Source organism: Sinohyriopsis cumingii, chromosome 1 (assembly GCF_028554795.1).
Source record: "Sinohyriopsis cumingii isolate HCF-2022 chromosome 1, ASM2855479v2, whole genome shotgun sequence".
In the NCBI taxonomy this organism is placed as follows: Eukaryota; Metazoa; Mollusca; class Bivalvia; order Unionida; family Unionidae; genus Sinohyriopsis; species Sinohyriopsis cumingii.
The window spans coordinates 153,185,578-153,204,658 of record NC_142961.1 but is presented as its reverse complement, the minus strand read 5'-3'; the positions used below and the strand labels follow the sequence as shown (position 1 = coordinate 153,204,658).

Below are 19,081 nucleotides of genomic sequence, written 5' to 3'. Positions count from 1 at the left end.
AATATTTTACTAACAACGGTGAGTACAATGTACGTTATATTGATATGCTATTGATGAGGTAATAGTAGTTAAGTGGAATACTATACGTACAATGGGAATTAGCATTACGGAGACCCCTGGGACAATATACGTACAATGGAAATTTAACATGGCGAAAAATCGTGGGTCAATATACGTACAAGGGGATTTAACATGGAGAAAAATCGTGGGACAATATACGTACAATGGAAATTTAACATGGAGAAAAACGCTGGGCCACTTTAGGGACAATGGGAATTTAACATAGAGTTTGGGTCTGTCTAGGGACAAGGGAAATTAACATGGGGAATAGAGTTTGGGCTTTTGGGATTTTTTTTTTTTTTTTTAAAAAGTTTTTTTTTAAATTTAAATTTAAATTTAAATTTAAATTTAAAAAAGGGGTAGGCAATAGAAAGGCTATCTCTTTTCCAGAAATATGGCTGGCCCTGAAAAGGGCCTTTGGGTTTTCTTCTGCTTCTAGTTTCTTCTTTTTCTCCACCAAGTTCTTATTTTATCTCCAACACTCTTTCTCTTGTTTTCTTTCTTTTTTTTCTCCTGCTCTTCTTTCTTCTTCTCTTCCTCCTCTTCTTTCTTCCTCTTCTCATTTTCTTCTTCTTTTTCAATCTTTTCGTTCCATTTGCTTATTCTTATTCTTTCCTCTTCATCCTCCTTCTCCTCCTTTATCTCTTTCATGACACCACTAATCTTGTCCTTTACCTTTTTTAAGTTATTAATTTCCATCTTTACACGATGGGGACTATAGGAATAATGGTCTTCAACCAGTCTTATCAACATCTGCTCCATCATTCCTAAGTTGTCTAAAACGTCTTGTAATGTTTGTATTTTGTCCATTTGGTTAGAAGCCATCTTCTTTTTTTATTCTTTGCAGAATGGTTTGAACGACGAATACTGTGGGTTCTTATACTTAAAGTGCGTACGTGAAGGAAAACATCCCCCTAAAACGTAAAATTGATCTTACCTAGATCATGACCAAACAACGCGCGGACGTGAAGGAAAACATCCCCTACTTTTTCATTTCATATAATAAAACCCAAACTATACTCTTCACATACGCTAAGAAACAATAAACAAATCCATAATCTACTATCCACACAATCGTACGTGAGCGGGTACAAACACAAACACACAAACACAAACACACAAACACATACGCTAAGAAACAATAAACAAAATCCATAATCTACTATCCTCACAATCGTACGTGAGCGCTTACAAAACCCAAACTATACTCTCCACATACGCTAAGAAACAATAAACAAATCCATAATCTACTATCCACACAATCGTACGTGAGCGGGTACAAACACAAACACACAAACACAAACACACAAACACATACGCTAAGAAACAATAAACAAATCCATAATATACTATCCACACAATCGTACGTGAGCGGTTACAAAACCCAAACTATACTCTCCACATACGCTAAGAAACAATAAACAAAATCCATAATCTACTATCCACACAATCGTACGTGAGCGGTTACAAAACCCAAACTATACTCTCCACATACGCTAAGAAACAATAAAGAAACCCATAATCTACTATTCACACAAACATACCTTAGCTCTTACAAGCACCAACACACAAACACATACCCTCACACTATCTTAGAAAAGAGTTAGTGTTTATATTCACGCTACTCTACCTACACATTGGCAATTGATGGTTATTTCTTTTCTAGAGTATTGGGTAGCCCTGAAAAGGGCTGTTTTTTTGGAACTTCATGGACACCTGGTTAATGGTGGCACCTTCCAGGCCTGGCGCCACATACACATCTTATCCCCCAGTTACTTTTTACTTTTTTGGGGGAGAGAGCAGAGGCAGGATATGTCGCTTCAGAATCCCAATTTTCGCTCTCTGGGATTCTGAAATTTATTCTTCTTCTCTTCTTTTCCTTCTCCTCCTCCTCTTCTTTGTTTCTTCTCTCCTCCTCTTTGTATCTTCTTTCCTCTTCTTCTTCTTCTTTATATCTTCTCTCCTCCTCTTCTTTTTTTCTTCTTTCCTCCTCCTCTCTTATCCGTCCCTCCTCCACAATAGCTTCCGCGGCCAGTTCATTCAACAGGCGCCTGGCATATTCCAGATGCACATGAAGTTCCAACAGTTTAGACAGTCTCGTGTTCATTTTTGGTTTTTGATCAATCAACAAGGGTAGCTAGACTGCCCAGCGAGTTTCAATTTATAGTGAAAGCGCGGACGTGAAGGAAAACATCCCCCTAAAAAACATAAAATTGATGTTACCTACATCATGACCAAAAACAACAACGCGCGGACCTAAAAGAAACACTCACTCACTTTTTTATGCTACCCATCACTATTTTAAAATTTTTTATAAATCACTTCATTAGACTATCCACATACGCAAAGCAATCCAATCTAACTCCAAATATACACCTCAAACACCAAAAAAAACATGATTTTAATCTACTATTCATACCAACTTACTTAACCACTTACTAACACACAAACACATACCCTCACATTTTTTAAAAAAGAGTTAGTGTTTATTTTCACACTACTCTACCTACACACATTCGCAAATCGATCGTTATTTCTTTTCTGGAGTATTGGGTAGCCCTGAAAAGGGCTGTTTTTTTGTTTGCTATGGCAATCTTTTTTAGTTTCTAAGAATGCGATGTCCTCTGAGGATAGACTTTCTGGCAATAGGTCTGCTTCTTCGGAAAGAGAAGAAGAACTCTTTGGTGTCGATACGACAATCGACAAAGCCTCTGTCAGGTTCAGGTTGCTGCTGCTGCTGCTGCTGCTGTTGTTGTTGCTGCTGTTGCTGCTGTTGCTGCTGTCTCTGAAGTCTGTACTTCTCTGTCCATTCTACTTTCTCCCTGTTCACTTCTTCTCTGAAGAGCTCTTCTATCAGGTCTTCAGTGACTTTTAGCATTCTCACATTCTCTATTTCTTCTGGCTTCGGTATCAGACTGTGTCTGACCCTATGCAAATTCACGTAGGCTTCGTTGAGTTTAGCTAGTTTGGAGCACATCTTCTTAGGAGGATGAGTCGACAATGGATGGTTAGACTGGAAACAACCCGGTTCTTAAAGTCAAAGCGCGGACGTGAAGGAAAACATCCCCCACACGGTTTTTGAGTCGCAACGTTTAGTGAGTGTCGTGAGAGGGATAGTAAGAAATGAAAGAGCATCAATCCAACATTCTTATAGCTAAACAAAAGACAAAGGCATTTTTTTTCAAAACACAACATTTTTTATTCAAAAATCACTTAACACTAAACAACAACTCTAACATTTTTAACAGTAATCCAACAATATAACATCAAACAATTTTTTTCAAAACACAACATTTTTTATTCAAAAATCACTTAACACTAAACAACAAGAACTCTAACATTTTTTAACAATAATCCAACACTAAAAGTTTCTCCACTAGGTAAAGAGGGATAACAGTCTTCCATGGTTTCTAGTAATCTAGGATGACTTCTCTCAAACTGTTGATTTCTATGGCATTATCGAATTCTGCATACAGGATGACGTTCACCGTTTCATCAGGGTCTCGGTCTTTAAACTGAATTTCCACACGAATCTGACCGGATTTTATAGGGTGGAAATGTCCCTCGTCGCTGCCTTGGTCTGGAGTGAAATCGAAAGCCCACAAAGCGTAGCCTCCTGCATAATCCTCGTACGTAATACCGTGACTGGTATTGGTTCCTAACTGTCCGGTGGCTTCGTACAGGGACAAGTACGATCTCAAGTAGTTCTTCTTGGTAAAGTCAGGTTCGAAAGGTCGGGTACACAAGGTCTTGCCATCGCGACTGACTTCGATTTTGGACACGCCAAAGTGTTGAAAGTAGAAAGGATTTTTTTCGGCAGCTCCGTTGAAGGCTGTATTCTCGACGATACCAACGATCAAACGTTTGGGTAACTGTCCTTGGAACAGATGATCTTCGATCATGGATCGCTGTCCCTTGGGAATGGTGAAGGTTTTCACTTCCACGCGTCGTATGGGATACTTGGCGGTCGTTCTGCTCAACGTCTGACTGATGTCGTTTCCCACTTTAGGTAACACTTCCACACGGCGTACGTAGAGTCTGGCTTCTAGGATTTTGGTTTTGTAACCGTCACTATCAGCCATCAAATGGAAAGCGGCACTGCTACGATTCAGTCTCAGGCGGACATCCACCCCGTTCAGCAAATACTTTTCTTGCAACCACATGTCCAAATGCAAACGATCCATCAGTTCTAAACTTGTGTCGGCTCCCGTGATTCTCTTTCTTCGTTCTACAAATCCATCATTGTTGTCTTTCTTTTCATCAGTTTCCAATATTTCAAACTTGGTAGGTTCGTCAGCTTCCCATACCACACAGGCATTGAGATGAGTGTTCTTGGCATCTATTCCGTACGTCAAGAGATTTTCCAGGTAGGCACGATAAGGGTAAGTATCCATGCTGCTACTGACCAGTTTGTTATTCAAGTACAAGTCCACTCCACTGAACAAGGAATGCATGAAATTGTTGACGGGAGCTACTGCTTCATCGTCTATAGCACCTCCAGTCTTATCTAGAATTTTGACTTTCAGGTACAAGTAACTGCTATTCAGATCGATGTAATCTTCGGGCTGTCCTTTGATTTCAAACTCGATGGGAGCGGAATCGGTCAGTGAGGAGACGGGGTGAAATTCCACCCACTGGGATTGTTGCATGGTCATCATGGTGGGGGGCATGGCAAACAGATCCAGTTCCGTCTTGGAACAAGCGCAAGATTCTCGGTGCATCATTTTTTTGTCTCTTTTCTCAATAATCGAAAACGTCTAAGTCTCGAACGGTTCTTCTTTTCTTGGCCTTTCTCGCTTGAAGTCTGGTGAAAGGGTGTTTTCTTCGTCGTCTCTTTCTGCCTTGTCCTTGCTGAATGCCTGACTCGGTAGCGTGCAGGGCATTTATAGGTGTTTCTCGTTGGCCTAAAATGTCTTTGCCCGTTTGCAGCAAGACATTTTTACCTGCCCTCATGAAGGCTTCTTTAGGGTTTTGTTTGTCGATGATGACATTTTGGAGAAATTCTTTGCCTTGCGTCAGTGCCGCATCTTTCAAGGCGTGCAATCCGCGTGTCACCATCGGTTTCAACACCGGGGCCACCGAACGAAAGGCCGATTTTAACATGTCTCCTAAACCGTGTCCTCGCTGTCGAGCAACCCCTCGGTACACTGGATACATGACTTACTTACGAGTCGTAAATGGTGGCTAAGACATTTTCGAAAATGGAGTTTCACCGTGACTTTTCCTTTGGTGAATGGAATATTTTGTCCCAGATCTCCTTTTATAGCAATGTTGACCGTGTCCAAATACGACTTACTGACAGGCAAATAGTGAGGATGGACAAATTCGCGGTGGACGTGGTAAGTGTTTCCACCTTCCTCGTCAGCGTTCGTGGCAGAATCCACTTTGAAAGGAATGACACGCAGTAACGGTACGGAGGTGTGTCCCACCACGTTGTACTCCACCACATCGGAATACACGAACATCAAATTCAGTCCTTGGTTCAGTTCTACCGGGGCACGAAATAACTTGCTAAAAGACTCGTTGTCGTAAACGATGGGTAATTCGTTTTTCTTGAGCATGGCCTTTCTCATGTCCATGTCTCCGCCCAACATGTCAAACAATTCAGGACAAAATAAAATGGACACGATTTTACTTCGTTCAAATTTCATCAAGAAGCGACGAGCTGCTTTGTGGTACTCCATGGTGACATTTTTGTTGACATGCTCCAAAGCTTTCAGAAACACGACATTAAACCTGGAGCTTATGGTGCTGACCAAATGTTGACCACTAAAATAATAGCCTGGGGGAATGAACAAGTGATAGGTGGTGTACTTTTGTGTACGGGTTTTCTTGTCATATTTGACATTGCTATCCATCCACTGTTGCATTTGCTCGTCATGAACTTCCACATCAAAAAAATTTTGATTGGGAAGGACATTGAGGACTTGGGTCGGGTGAATCATTTCTACTAAAGCCACTTCCCAATGGGCTTCGTGATCTAAGGGGATGGCCTGAGGTAATTTGGCCGTGTAACAGAACAACGTGTTCTTGGGAAACACCTCCATGGAACTGTCACAGGGTAAAGTTAAGTAAAATTGGTTTTGGTGACTCATAATTCCAGAGTTCTGTGGCTGTCCGAGGGGTTACTGGACGTCAGAGGCGTGTCTCCGTCTAAAATGGGGCTCTGGTTGTGATTGAAGTGGTGACTGGCACTGGCACTGGACACAAGGTTCCCGGGGTTCCCGTTCGAGGTGAATTTCAGGGAGGGATTAGGAAGCAGGTAACCGATGCAACTGCTCAATAAAATGGTCCACAATTGTTTGTCTCCTTGTTGTAAACTCAAATTGGCGATGGCTGCACCGATGACACAATACACCACGAAGATTTGGCAGAAAAAGACGATTTGCGTTTTAGGCACACGTTCTCCACACCACACCCACAAGGGTTGTTTTTGTAAATCTTGCACAGAAGAACTAGGTGAAGGAGGAGTGGTCGACGTAGCTGCGTCTGCTGTGTGAAAGGGCATGATGGTCACTTCTTTTTATAGTCGATGACTTGCGAAGCGTCGATCCAAGAATCGAAACTGGGTGGATATCCTTTCCAACGTACTTTGACTTCTTTGACACGTCGTTTGCCCACTTTACGGGTTCTGCGTTCGAGAATGCTTTCGATGTCGTACACGTCGTCTTCTTTTTTGGTCACACGTTGTAACTCGGGCAAATAAAACGTTCCTTTGAGCACTTCTCCGTTCATGTCTTCCAATTTATAGACGGCAGGATGACGGCCATGCACTCGTCCAGTGACACGAAACAATTCGGTCGTCCAGTTAGGTAAGTAACCTTTGTCGAAAGTGCGTTTGGTTTTGCCAATGCGCACCCAATCTCCTACGGCCAACTCTCCACTTTTCTTGGGGACAGCCCTCGTCGGGGACGTACCAAACAGGCGCTCAAACACCAACACTTCGTTCTCGGGAGTCACGTCTTGCGGGGCACGTCCGATGCTTCGATGGTAAGATTGGTTGTACGCTTGCACCAGGTGCGGTAAGATGTCGATGTACTTCAGAGTGTGGTGATGCGTAAAATATTTCCACATGCGTTCTTTCAAAGTGCGTTGAAAACGTTCCACGATGCTGGCTTTGGTTTCGGGATTCTCGGTGGTAAAAATATGAATGTCACGTTTCTTTAATTCTTTTTGGAAAGCTTGGTTCAGAAATTCGGTACCTTTGTCCGTTTGCCATCGAAGAGGGTGACGACCGCTTTGTTTCAACACTCGTTGCAGGGCTCGCACTAACTAGCTGCTCGATTTGGAAGTCAAGGGCACGACCCAGGCAAATTTGGAAAAGACGTCGATGACACAAAACAAATATTTGTAGCCACGATTGTAGCTGGCCAAATGAGAGACATCGGCTAAATCGGCTTGCCATTGATGATCGATGCCTTCCACTCGGGTGCGACTTCTGGCAAACTTGCGTCGAATGGGTTTGTGTAAAGTGTAGGTAGCTTGTTCTTGTAACCATTGTTGCACTTGAGGTAAACGGAGACTTTTCAGTCGAGTTTTGGCAGCACGATACAATTTTTGAACTCCTGCGTAACCTGCAGGATGCGAGGGATCGTAGTAAATGGTGGCTAAGACTTTTTCCATTTTTTTTGTGTTGGTTGGTGTGTTAATAAGACACCCACTCTTGGAGGGTGCTGCTCTTTTTCTCTTGGGGTATTTTCTTGGATTGCAATGCTTTGCGTGTGCGGCCAGCAATAGGCGTCGAAGAGGAGAAGGATGTCTGAGCGGGGGATATCGGTTCTTGTTTCACTTCTGTCTTCACTTCTGTCTTCACTTTCTTTTTCTCTTGTGAGGAAGAAGGGGTGGCCATCATCTTTTTAATCCATCCAATTCTGGAGGTAGGTGGTGTTGTTAACTTGCGTACTTTTTCTGGTGGAGTTTGAAACCCTTCCTCTTCTTCTCCTTTTTCTGTCTTGGTCACGGGTACTGGTGGTACTGGTACTGGTACTGGTACTGGTGATGGTGCTGGACTTTTCATCAAGGTCTTAAAATCTTTCAGAGTGGGTAGAGCTGTTTCGTCTAAAGCTTTCTGGTGAAAGAGTTGCAGTCGTTGCAAGAGTTGACCGTACTTTTGCGATTTTTCTGTTTCGGACAAATCTTGGCGATCCATCAAGGACTGCAATTCGTGTTGTAACTGGGACATCTCGCTCAAATGGGGATTGGGAGGTAAATGCGGGGTGCGTTGTTCTTGCCACCGATGGTATTCCATCCATCGTTTGTAAGGCACTAAAGCTAGTTTTCGTCCTTCCATGGGGTTGTCAGGGGTCGATTCTGAGATCTTGGGACTTCCGAAGGCCTTTTTATCTTGTTCCCACCAGTCCTCCCAACATGGTTCCCAAGACTCCTTTCAGTATGGGGCCTAACAAGAGAGGTAAAATACCTCCACGTTGCACTAACATCTTCTTTTTTTGACGAATGGGAATTTTCTTTCGAACCATTTGGCGAAGAACGTGACGATGTTTGCTTAAGCATTGTTTCTGGTGTTTGGTGCCTTTCAAAACGTTCAAACAACATTCGCACACGGTATCGATGACCTCTTTGGAGGCCGTTTGAATGAGTTTTTTTCGTAGGGGTGGAGAAGCTTTGGACAGGACAGATAACATGTCACCATGTTTGGCTAAACGTGGTGGCAGTCCTTTCCTTTTCTTTCCTTGGGGTTTTCTGGAGGGTGACATCTTTGAGTCTTCAGGAGCACCGAAAAAACACTGATACCCGACTTGGTCAAAGGCCTTTTTTATACTGGAACGCGTCGCCACTGATTGTCTTTACGTCGTATCAGTTTGAGGACAGGCATGACACGTCGTGCAGGGGTACGCAACGGACTAAATCGAGCCAGTTCTTGCTTGGACAAATCCAGTAAACTTTGTAACATGCCCGATCTTTCTTGAACTTTGATTTTGGGAGAAGGCACTTTGTGAGCAGCAGCCACTGCCACTAAATTGGAAGGTCCTGCCACTGGGGAAGTTCTTTTGGGGGTCATCAACGGAGAAGTTCTTGGTGTGATCAACGTCTCCAAGTACTCTTCAGTTCTGGGTGTCATTAACGGAGAAGTGGACAAACGTGAAGCTGCCGGCGACGCAGTCACCGCTGTGGCAGGTCGTGGTTTGCGAGTGTAAGGTTGCGTCCTGGCCGAAGTGCCTCTCTTGCGACTAGTTTTCTGTGGACTTTTCTTTTTCTGGGGGCTTCTTTTCTTTTTCCGGGGTGGTGTCTGGTCAGAGGAGGGTCCTGCCACTGGAGAAGTTCTCCTTGGGGACCTGGTCTTTTTCTTCTTGGGGCTTCGTTGGACTTTTGTCTTGGGTATAACTTTGGGGGCATTAGGATCCCATCGTAAGAGTGAGCGAATGATGACCCTTCCTAGAGTACCGCTCCCTCCAGGTTTCAAAATGATTTGTTTTTTGGTTTGAGTGTCGATGCGGGGATCGGCCAGTTGGACCAAAGCGACTTTGTTTCGATCGAAAAAGCGTTTGGTTTGATGAGGAATCTGAGTGATTCCTTGGAGTAATTGACGTGCCGTCACCGTGAACCATCGTAAGACTTCTTTGAGACTAGCTTCTAAGGCACGAGCTCGTGTTTGTGGATCTTTTTCTCGACTGATGCCATACAAGGCACGAATCAATTTGACGGGAAGATGCGACTGAAGGGACGTCATGTTCGCACTGAGAGTGAGACAGACGAAAAAGGGTCTGAGGTTTTTATAGATTTTTTTTTATGGGGAGTGAAATGAAGTCGAGGACGGAGACGTGTACAGGACAGGCCCTCCGTCTTGGCACCAGTGGTGAAACAAGTGGGTACGAAATCGCAAATCCTCGGGAGTCGTAGGTTTCAAATCGACGAGTAAATAGGCGTGGGGAGTTTGAGTGGCATCGTCTTACGCCTGAGTCAGCCAAGGCGTTCCTAACTGTTTGGCTAAGACTTGCACTTGCGATTTATCTCGAGGGCTTTTAAACAAGACCACGTAATGCGCATTGAGACTGATGGTGCGATGGGCTTTACTTTGTTGAAACAAATTTTGGGTGATGTAAACGACACTGGCATTACGGTGATGCCCTTTGCGCGTGAACCACAGTTTAATTTCTTCTTCGTCTTCTCCTAACATGTCGTCGAAAATGACCAAATGGGTTAGACAGGAGTCAGAGACGATGCCGTCGTCTTCTTTAGGAATGCCTTCCACAAACACGATGGAATCGCCTTGACTTTCTCGCAAGAGGCTGTACGCCGATTGCCACTCTTTGTAACACCACACGATTCGTTGAGGGGGTCGATCGATCAAATGATGTTTATGTTCGATCAAACGTTTGACGAATTCGGTTTTGCCTGAACCGCTAGGTCCAGCAATGAGCATGTTAAAGGGATGGCGAAGATACAAAGCCTCCCAACTGGCACGATCTAAGTGTTCGTCGATGATTTTGACAGTAGAGGAAGAGGGAGCAGAGACAGCAGAGGTAGCCATGGTGTGAGAAATGTCACTTGTGACACGAAAAACAAACAAGACAAGAGTTTATATACTTTTTTCAGAACACGTTTATTGAATGTTTCAAACATGAATACGAAAGACAAAAATGCATAAAAGCCAAAGGCTTAAGTACAAGAATAAAAGGCACATGATAACCATGAACGTGGAATAAACACAAGTGTCTGTACAACATGTTTTGGGTAAAGTTCTAACCAGTTCTATAGTAGGGGTAAGGTCACACAAGTGTCCTCCCGAAAGGGTCTTTCAGGCATGTCCACGACAGTCCTGTCCTGGGTGACGGGTTCTTCTGGCACCGTCACTAACACAGGTTGAAAAGTAACTTTTTTCCTTGAATAACTCTCGTGCATACTGGGCCACCTCTTGTGTCCAAGCCTCAAAACCCTGGTCTCGGTGATGTCCAACATTTGACTCCTAACCAATCTGGTTTCTTCTTCGTCAACGACATGGTAAGTTACTTCAATGAACAATGAACTATCGATCTTGCCTAGGGTTCCTTTTCATATACAGACCAATACCGACGTGACCGTACGGTAAGGTGAAGTGATTGGGAAGTCGCACTCGCTTCTGGTATACAATTTGATAGACTTTTTCCAAGGGTCGATTGACGATGTAGTGAGTGGGTAAACGTACAATCTTGTTCGGTTGATAGGTGGTCACTTTAAAGTTTCCATCCTCTCCCGATTGCAAGGCTTCTTTCAATACCCCAAAGTTGACCACTCGACTGGTACGATGATTCAGAGTCAGTCCTTTCACTTTACACGTCGTGTGCACTTCTCCTTGTTTGTCCCGGTATTCGTAGCCGTAATTTTTGGGACCACCACTGACGAAACTTAGAATCTTGTCGTCGGGATGCTCGTCTGTCCAGGCTCCTAAACGGTCTCCTTCGATGTCAGGGTGCTGTTGACTCGGGTGATGGATGTAAATGCAACTGTCCGTGTCAAAGTACAGGACGCGTTCTTCTAACAGTTCTAAAGCTTCGTACAATTTTAAGCGAGCATGAGCTGTCACGTAAGCCGCAATGATGACATTTCCAAAAGGGTCGTCTTGTACAAAGTCCAGATCTTCTTCGTAATTGACCAAGATCAAATCCTCTCGAACGACGTTCACGTGTTTCATGTATTTGGTTTTGTCGTGAATCATCTGAAAGTAGCGGGAAGGTTCTGTCAAATATTCCGTCTTGGGTAAACACGGTCGCTGTGCCATTTTACCCCACAAGCAATTTAACATCACTTTGGCAAACGATCGCCTGCCTTCGTTTTTTTCGATGTGGTCTAAAGAGATGCCTTCTTGTGCGTATTATTTCTCTTTGAATTGTATTTGGTCTTCGGGAGTGTGACACCAGGAAGGATAGCCGCTGGCTTCTTGTTTCAGTTTCAAAAAGGCATCCACGTAGTCGGCGAAAATGCCTTTCTGAGTAGGGTCACCCTTGTGGTACTGTTGTGTCTTGGGAAAGTGGCAAATTTCGTACACTTCTAACAGTTGGTATCCCATGTCCAGAGCTTTGAACAATTCTACGCTGACCCAGGTTCCCGTCAAGGCACGTTCTTCCTGGCTGTGATGGCAAGGTTGGTCCTGGTTGCACGTTTCGGCACAAGTACGGCACAATGGAAACATCAGTTTGCCTTGACAATGGTGAGGTAAGACGGGATGGTATAGGTTCGTGGGAGGCAAAACTTTACACTTGATCAAGCCTTCGTATTGTCGAATGTTTTTCAGGTCGATGTGTTCCGTGAACAATTGCGGGTGCCCTACAGGAAAGCGACAATATTTGCACACGTAGGGATACAGCGAACACACGTCCAAGTATTTGATTTCTTCTCCTTTCTCTTCGTCGGCTTGGTACAGCAAACAGGTGGCATTGGTCCTTCCTCCGTACAAACTATCCCTCGGGTTCAGCGGGTCCATGAACTGGTAACTTTCCACGAGGCGTTTAAACTCGGGATCGGTTTTCAAACGGTGATCGTACTCGTGTTCCCACATTTCCACCACTTGGTATCCTTCCTGTTCTAACTTTAGGCGTCGCTGACAAGTGTCCTGGTACAAGTCTTCCATGGTTCGTTGCAAAAACTGATTTTTAGTGTCACGGTCAGGGTAACAGACGGGACATCCGTGAAATAAGCAACCGTTAAACTCGTACACGATCTTGGGGTTTTCTAAGTCCCAGCCATCTACCGAATACGTTCCGATGGTCTTTTCGCCTCCTCCGTTGCGGGCATGCTGAATCCATTTGTCTTCCTTGTCGCACAAGTAATGTAACCAACGTAGGACTTTGACCGAGTATTGGCGCTTGACATAGTGGGTCGTTTGAGGACTGATGACAGCCACGGTGTTTTCAGGCATGAATCGTTGGCGGTACACTAAGGAACACGCTTTGGCAATGGTGCAAGCTTCTTTCAAAGGATCGACCCCTCCGTGTTCCATGAACAGATCTCGAAATTTTCCACAGCAACGCCGTAAAATGTCCACGTCGGAACGACAATACTTTAACATTTCTTCCTGAAAGTCGAAAGGGTCCAAGGCGTGAGCTTGGTGCCAAGCGTAGAAAGCTTCTCGTTGTTCGGCACGCATGTTGTCGGGGTCGTAATAGTGAGCCTCAGGCAAATGGGGTACAACAGCATGTTGATTGGCTTCTGTATTGAAAAAGTGTGGAAAGTACCCTTTAGCCATTTCTGTCATTCCAAACGTTTTAGGCATTCGGCTCAAAGGCATGGCCAAGTAACTCATCGAATCTTTAAACTGTACTTGTCCCACTTGCATGAAAATGATTTTGGCTCCGTTCAAAATCACTTTAGGACGTTCGGTGCCATGTTCCGTATAGTACCTCAAAAGAAACTGTCCATCGTATCCGGAGAAATTGTGAGCCATCACCGTGGCATGACGATGACAATCTCCGTAACGTTCGATGTCCTCTTGGCTCCACGTCTTGTCGATGGGGTCTAAGACCCATTGGGCAAAATCGGCTAACGTGTTTGGTCCCCGAAAGATTTTTTCACGTCCTCCAGGAATCTTGCTGCAGTGAGGGCAATGACTGAAGATAGGTTCTTGAATGCACTTCTCGCACGCTCGATGAGCCACGCAGAAATTAGGGATGTGAATGCCAGTCTCTTGCATGCATTCGAAATCGAAAAAGATGAAATTGCCTTTCTTCTTGTGACCGTCCTCTTTCTCTGGTGGGGGTTGGTATTTTTGCACGTAACATTCGTGTTCCAAGTCCACGATGTGGTGACAAATGTGACATTTTTTCTTTCCTCGACATACGTGTGCCTTGGCATTGTTGGTAAGTATGCCTTGTCCACACGTAGGGCACAATCTCAGGAGTTGACAAGCACATTTCTTCTGTGAACCTTGTGTTTTCAAATGTTGCTAGTAACAGGCAGGGCTGACAAACGTGCGCAGACAAGTCGAACAAGGCACTGGTTCTTCGCTCAGACAGGGTGGAGAGGCCAAACATCCTGGGCATTTCAATCCACAATGCTTGTGTTGCTCTCGATTGTTATAACCATAATCACATTTCTCACAATAATAACCGTATCCCAGGAATCCGGTGATACTGGTAATGGTATCGAAATGGTCATCGTGATGATAAACATGAATGTATTTTCCGTCCTTAAAATCCTGGCCTCGAAACAACAGAGACCCGCGCATTTCTTGAGGGTGCACTTTCAAGGTGTAGCGTGGAGCTAGGGCATCTTGCAATTTTTGCATCTCAGGAATGCCACAGGGTGTGTCTTTGGACAGGCCAGCTTGTTGCAACAGGAGTTCTGCTTCGTTTCTTTGTTTGGCTCGATCGGATCGTTGAATAGTGTTCCAGGTTCTTTTCCATTCTGTCGTGTCGTTCTTGTTGGCATAGGTTCGTCCCACCACGATGGCACGGGCTAAACACATCTGGTCATGAGGATTGTGAATTTGGACAAGACTACGCTTAATGCTGCGATGCTCGTTCACCAATAACATCTTTTTGCGTCCTGTCCCTTGAGGAAGAGAGACGTGGGCCATTTTCAGTGTGGCTTTACCATCGGTGATGTCAAACTGGTCATTAGATTGTTGTACGTGTTGAATCTTGTCCATGATTTTGGAAGGGGTTAGTTCTGCAGGTCTGCTAAACTCGATCCAAACAGGGGATTTCAAACCGTCGTGATCTATGGATAGTGTCAAGCGATCGTCTTCTTTGGGTTGACATTGTCGCTTGAGTGCGGTGAGCAAAGAATCCCACATCTCGGTGATGAACCCTTCTGCTTTCTCCAAGGGTACGTCGGCCTTGAAATCTTTAAACTTCACCGTGTAGGTGTAAGCCGTGGTTCTAAATTTTCTAGAGGAGCGTTTCTCCGTCTTTCGAATGGAATAATAATTTTCATGGTCGACTAAGGGTGTCGAACTTGGTTTAGAGGTTTCAAATTCTGATTCACTCATGTCCTCTTCAAAATCACTGGCATGAATCTGTGCCAAGATTTCAGCCCTGGTACGAGGCGATAGATCACGTTTCTGCCTCTTACTTTCTTCTTCTTCTTTCTTCTCGAATGAATAGGATCGTTTCATCTTGAGTGCAAAATGTCAAATGACTCAAGTTTAAACACCATAGACTAATTTATAGTCTTGGCAAACCAGCGTATATAAAATGGGTGTGTGTCTTGTCCTTTCACTATTCATTTCACTCTCAAGCTGAGCACAACGATGGAAGAGACTACCCAGATGGAACGTTTCGTCAGAGCTTTGCGAGGGGTCATTAGAAAATTCTCTTCAGACCAGCCGACAGACTACTCTCCTTCCTTTCGAGATAAAAGTCAAGATACTTGCTATATCTGTCAGAAGAAAGGGCATTGGTCTTCAGAGTGTCCAGACCGTCAAAAAAGAACAAAAACAGGGGCTAAAAAAGACAAAAGTCAAGATACCTGTTATTATTGTAAAGAAAAAGGACATTGGTCTCCATATTGCCCAAAAAAGAAACAAGAGGAGTCAGAAGAAAAGAAGGATTCTTCAAAAGAAGAGAGGGATTCTTCGGAAGAAGAGAGGGATTCTTCAGAGGAAGAAGAGGAAGAAAGAAGACAATTCTATTTAAAAGAGGCAAAGAAACAGGAGAAGAAAAGAAGAAGCGAAGAAAATGAGGAAAAAACGGTGAAGAAATTCAAAAAACAGAGAGACTAAATAATGAAAAAGAAGAAGTGTACGAACTTTTTAAAGTGTTCTGTGGTGAATTGTGAATTGGATTGTAAAAAAATGGATAAAAGAATACATGAATGATATAAGGTAAGTGTCTTTGAGTTTTGATTTTAAAATAAGAAGCTACACTCACGCACTCATACACAGACACGTACTATAAGGGTAAAATGGGTGGGTTTATTTTTGAGTTATTGGCAAATTGAAATTGTATTTCTTTTCGAGAAATGTGGGTGGCCCTGAAAAGGGCCTTTTTTCTTGATGGTGTAGGAGTGAGTTTAACCAATCAACTTTAACTGCCTTAAGCCTTTGCCACGGCCAAGGCCTACTTCTGATGATTGGGTTGAAATCACTAAGGGTGGTACGACAGGCTTAGTCACAGGGTTGGCGTGTTTAGCTCGGGAAGGTCGTATTCTCTTCGGTCGTGATAAAGAAGTCTGATACATTTGTTTCAGACTTCTTAACTCCGCTAAAATGTCCGTTTGATTTTCACCCTCTTGTTTCTTTGCTGCTACTTCTTCTTGCTGTTGTTGCTGTTGTTTTTTTCTTACCTCTTCTTGTTGCTGTTGCTGTTGCTGTAGGAGAAAAGCTTGTTCCGCTTCCTTTTGTCGTTGCATAAATTTCTCCAATTCTTCTTTCTGTCTCTGTCTAAAATTCTCCACTTGCGGTAATGAAGAAGGTAACGAAGGTTCCGGAACAAATTCTTGCGAGGTAAGAAAATCCACAAAATCCCAATGTACCTCTTCTGAAAGTAAGTCCGGGTTCCCTTGGGCAGTCTCCCCTGCTGGTGCACCCCAATGGATCGTTTTCTGAGTTTCCGTCATGTTGAATCACTGTCGCATAGATTGACTGCACACAAGCGCTAGCGAATCTATATAGACCAACTGACGTCACAGACTACTCTCTTCGGATTGGATGCGGGCTGACTGAATTTTGTAACGCGTGTTTGGATTGGTGAATGAACTCAATCCGTTTCAATCCTGCCTCTACCTATAAATAAGCGCAGTTCAGTGCATTGATTCACCTGTTCTCGTCGCTTCAAGATGTGGACCGATGTGCAATCTTCTACGCTTGTGTCTTCCATGATGTTCCGGACGGACATACCCATGTATGTCCGATCCAAGTGGGCCGTTGTCCACAGGACAAACACCAGCCTGTGGATACGTAGGATCTACGTAGAAAGACAAGGATGCCTGAAAAGAGTGCTGATTTACGGACCAACAGTGAGACGTAGCCTAAGGACAAGAAGAAGACCAATGCGGTACCATTTATGTTAATGAATACATTAACATAAACCCAAAGGCCCTTTTCAGGGCCAGCCATATTTCTCGAAAAGAGATAGCCTTTCCATTGCCTACCCCTTTTTTTAAATTTAAATTTAAATTTAAATTTAAATTTAAAAAAAACTTTAAAAAAAAAAAAAAAATCCCAAAAGCCCAAACTCTATTCCCCATGTTAATTTCCCTTGTCCCTAGACAGACCCAAACTCTATGTTAAATTCCCATTGTCCCTAAAGTGGCCCAGCGTTTTTCTCCATGTTAAATTTCCATTGTACGTATATTGTCCCACGATTTTTCTCCATGTTAAATCCCCTTGTACGTATATTGACCCACGATTTTTCGCCATGTTAAATTTCCATTGTACGTATATTGTCCCAGGGGTCTCCGTAATGCTAATTCCCATTGTACGTATAGTATCCCACTTAACTACTGGTAATAAAACTCATCAATTAAATTGAACTAATATAAAAGAAAATAAACAATAGCGATAGTACCTTGTTTTGTTAAATAATGGATGAGGAGGATTTCAAACTCTCAAGGTGGGAACGAAGTTCATTCACCTTTATTTATACCTATTAAATATTGCTAAATTATGTTGTTACAATTGCTTAGGATTGAATACTGGCTCCGTGCACCAATAGATTCTCCTGTTAGGTCTGGAAACAATGACCCATACCAACTGATTCGAATAAATCGCTAGCATTCATATCATATTTCGTAAGGTATCAGTACAAGTTTCCAGGCACGAAACTGACGTAAAAATCAAATATTTATTCTAGAAGATTATTCTAGAAGATAATTCTCATAAATGACTGCATAAATATTGATATAATTTGAAGAATGTGTCAATGTAAACATTGCCACATGAATGGGAGCCATGATGTCTCTTGTATGAGAGTTTAATATTGCAATATTTCAATATTATTAGGAGTCTTTTGCGGCAAGCCAATGCTTCCAGACATGATAAACGTTATAGGAATATCAGGAAGATCTTACTTCTACGGTGACAAGATCCGTTACAAGTGTCGTCCTGGAGTTCCTCCCGCTCGGCCTGACTCCACCATCACGTGTACCGAGACCGGGGAATGGGATGGAGTACCCGCATGCGGTGGTAAGCCACAAAACCCAATATAGTATTTGTCCTGATTATGATCATTTTTAAACGTACTTTGTGAACCCTGGTATTATTTTTGTTTCGTCTCAAACCCAAATTCTTGCAACAAGGATAACCACTTCGAAACCATTTTGACCGATTCGATACATTGTCTTTGATTTTCAAACACATGCATGTTATATTGTATGCACATACCCAATGTATTATCTTTAAATTAGTACTAAAATTAAACATGTACCCTAAACGTATCTATACAATCTTGAAACAAAGAAAGAAAAAGTCTTGATAATTAAACATGATCTCGTGTGCCTTGACTCTCTGGGTATAGTCAGTTAAATGAGTAAAACGATTCTGTTTTATACTCAAAGTGACTCTGTCAACTACATCTATCTATAATTCAAGTTAGCAAACCTGATTCTTTTATGATATGGTGCCGTCGTTAACAATTTTATCAGGTGTAGTTTTAAGTATCACATATTATTAAGGCTAAAGGGATTCGATAATCCGAAGACAGATTTTGTTGCTATAGATTATAAAACACACCTTTGGGTTTATGGCTTCATTTCCGGCCCATTGCACCTTCGTCTAGTTCCAACACTAGTCAATAATAATAATGCAGTTACAGTCCATACCGATTCGTGTTGAATCCAATTTATTACAGTTCATATTGATTAATGTTAAATCCAGTATATTAAAGTCAATATTGGTTCGTTTTGAATCGAGTTTATTACAGTCTATATTGAATCTAGTTCATTACAGTCTATATTGATTGATATTGAGTCAAATTCATTACAGTCCATATTATTTCATATTGAATCCGATTTCTTACAATCAATACTGATTTTTGTTGAATCCAAATTCTTAAAGTCATTATTGGTTCATGTTGAATCCAAATGACCTTACTCGAGATGATTGATCGCTCCGCCTATCAAATCATGTGACATGACGCCCTGCTAATCT

At 42.9% G+C, this 19,081-nt stretch overlaps 1 protein-coding gene across 3 annotated transcripts in view; it reads left to right on the top strand.

The window, feature by feature from the left end:
- Positions 1-19,081, top strand: part of LOC149808180 (sushi, von Willebrand factor type A, EGF and pentraxin domain-containing protein 1-like) — a 144,342-nt gene that overhangs the window by 123,753 nt on the left and 1,508 nt on the right. For all 3 annotated transcript variants that reach the window (XM_089974307.1, XM_089974299.1, XM_089974291.1), the window contains one exon: positions 17,936-18,118. In XM_089974307.1, coding sequence (XP_089830433.1) covers positions 17,936-18,118 — 183 coding nt within the window. The remainder of the gene's footprint in view (positions 1-17,935; positions 18,119-19,081) is intronic.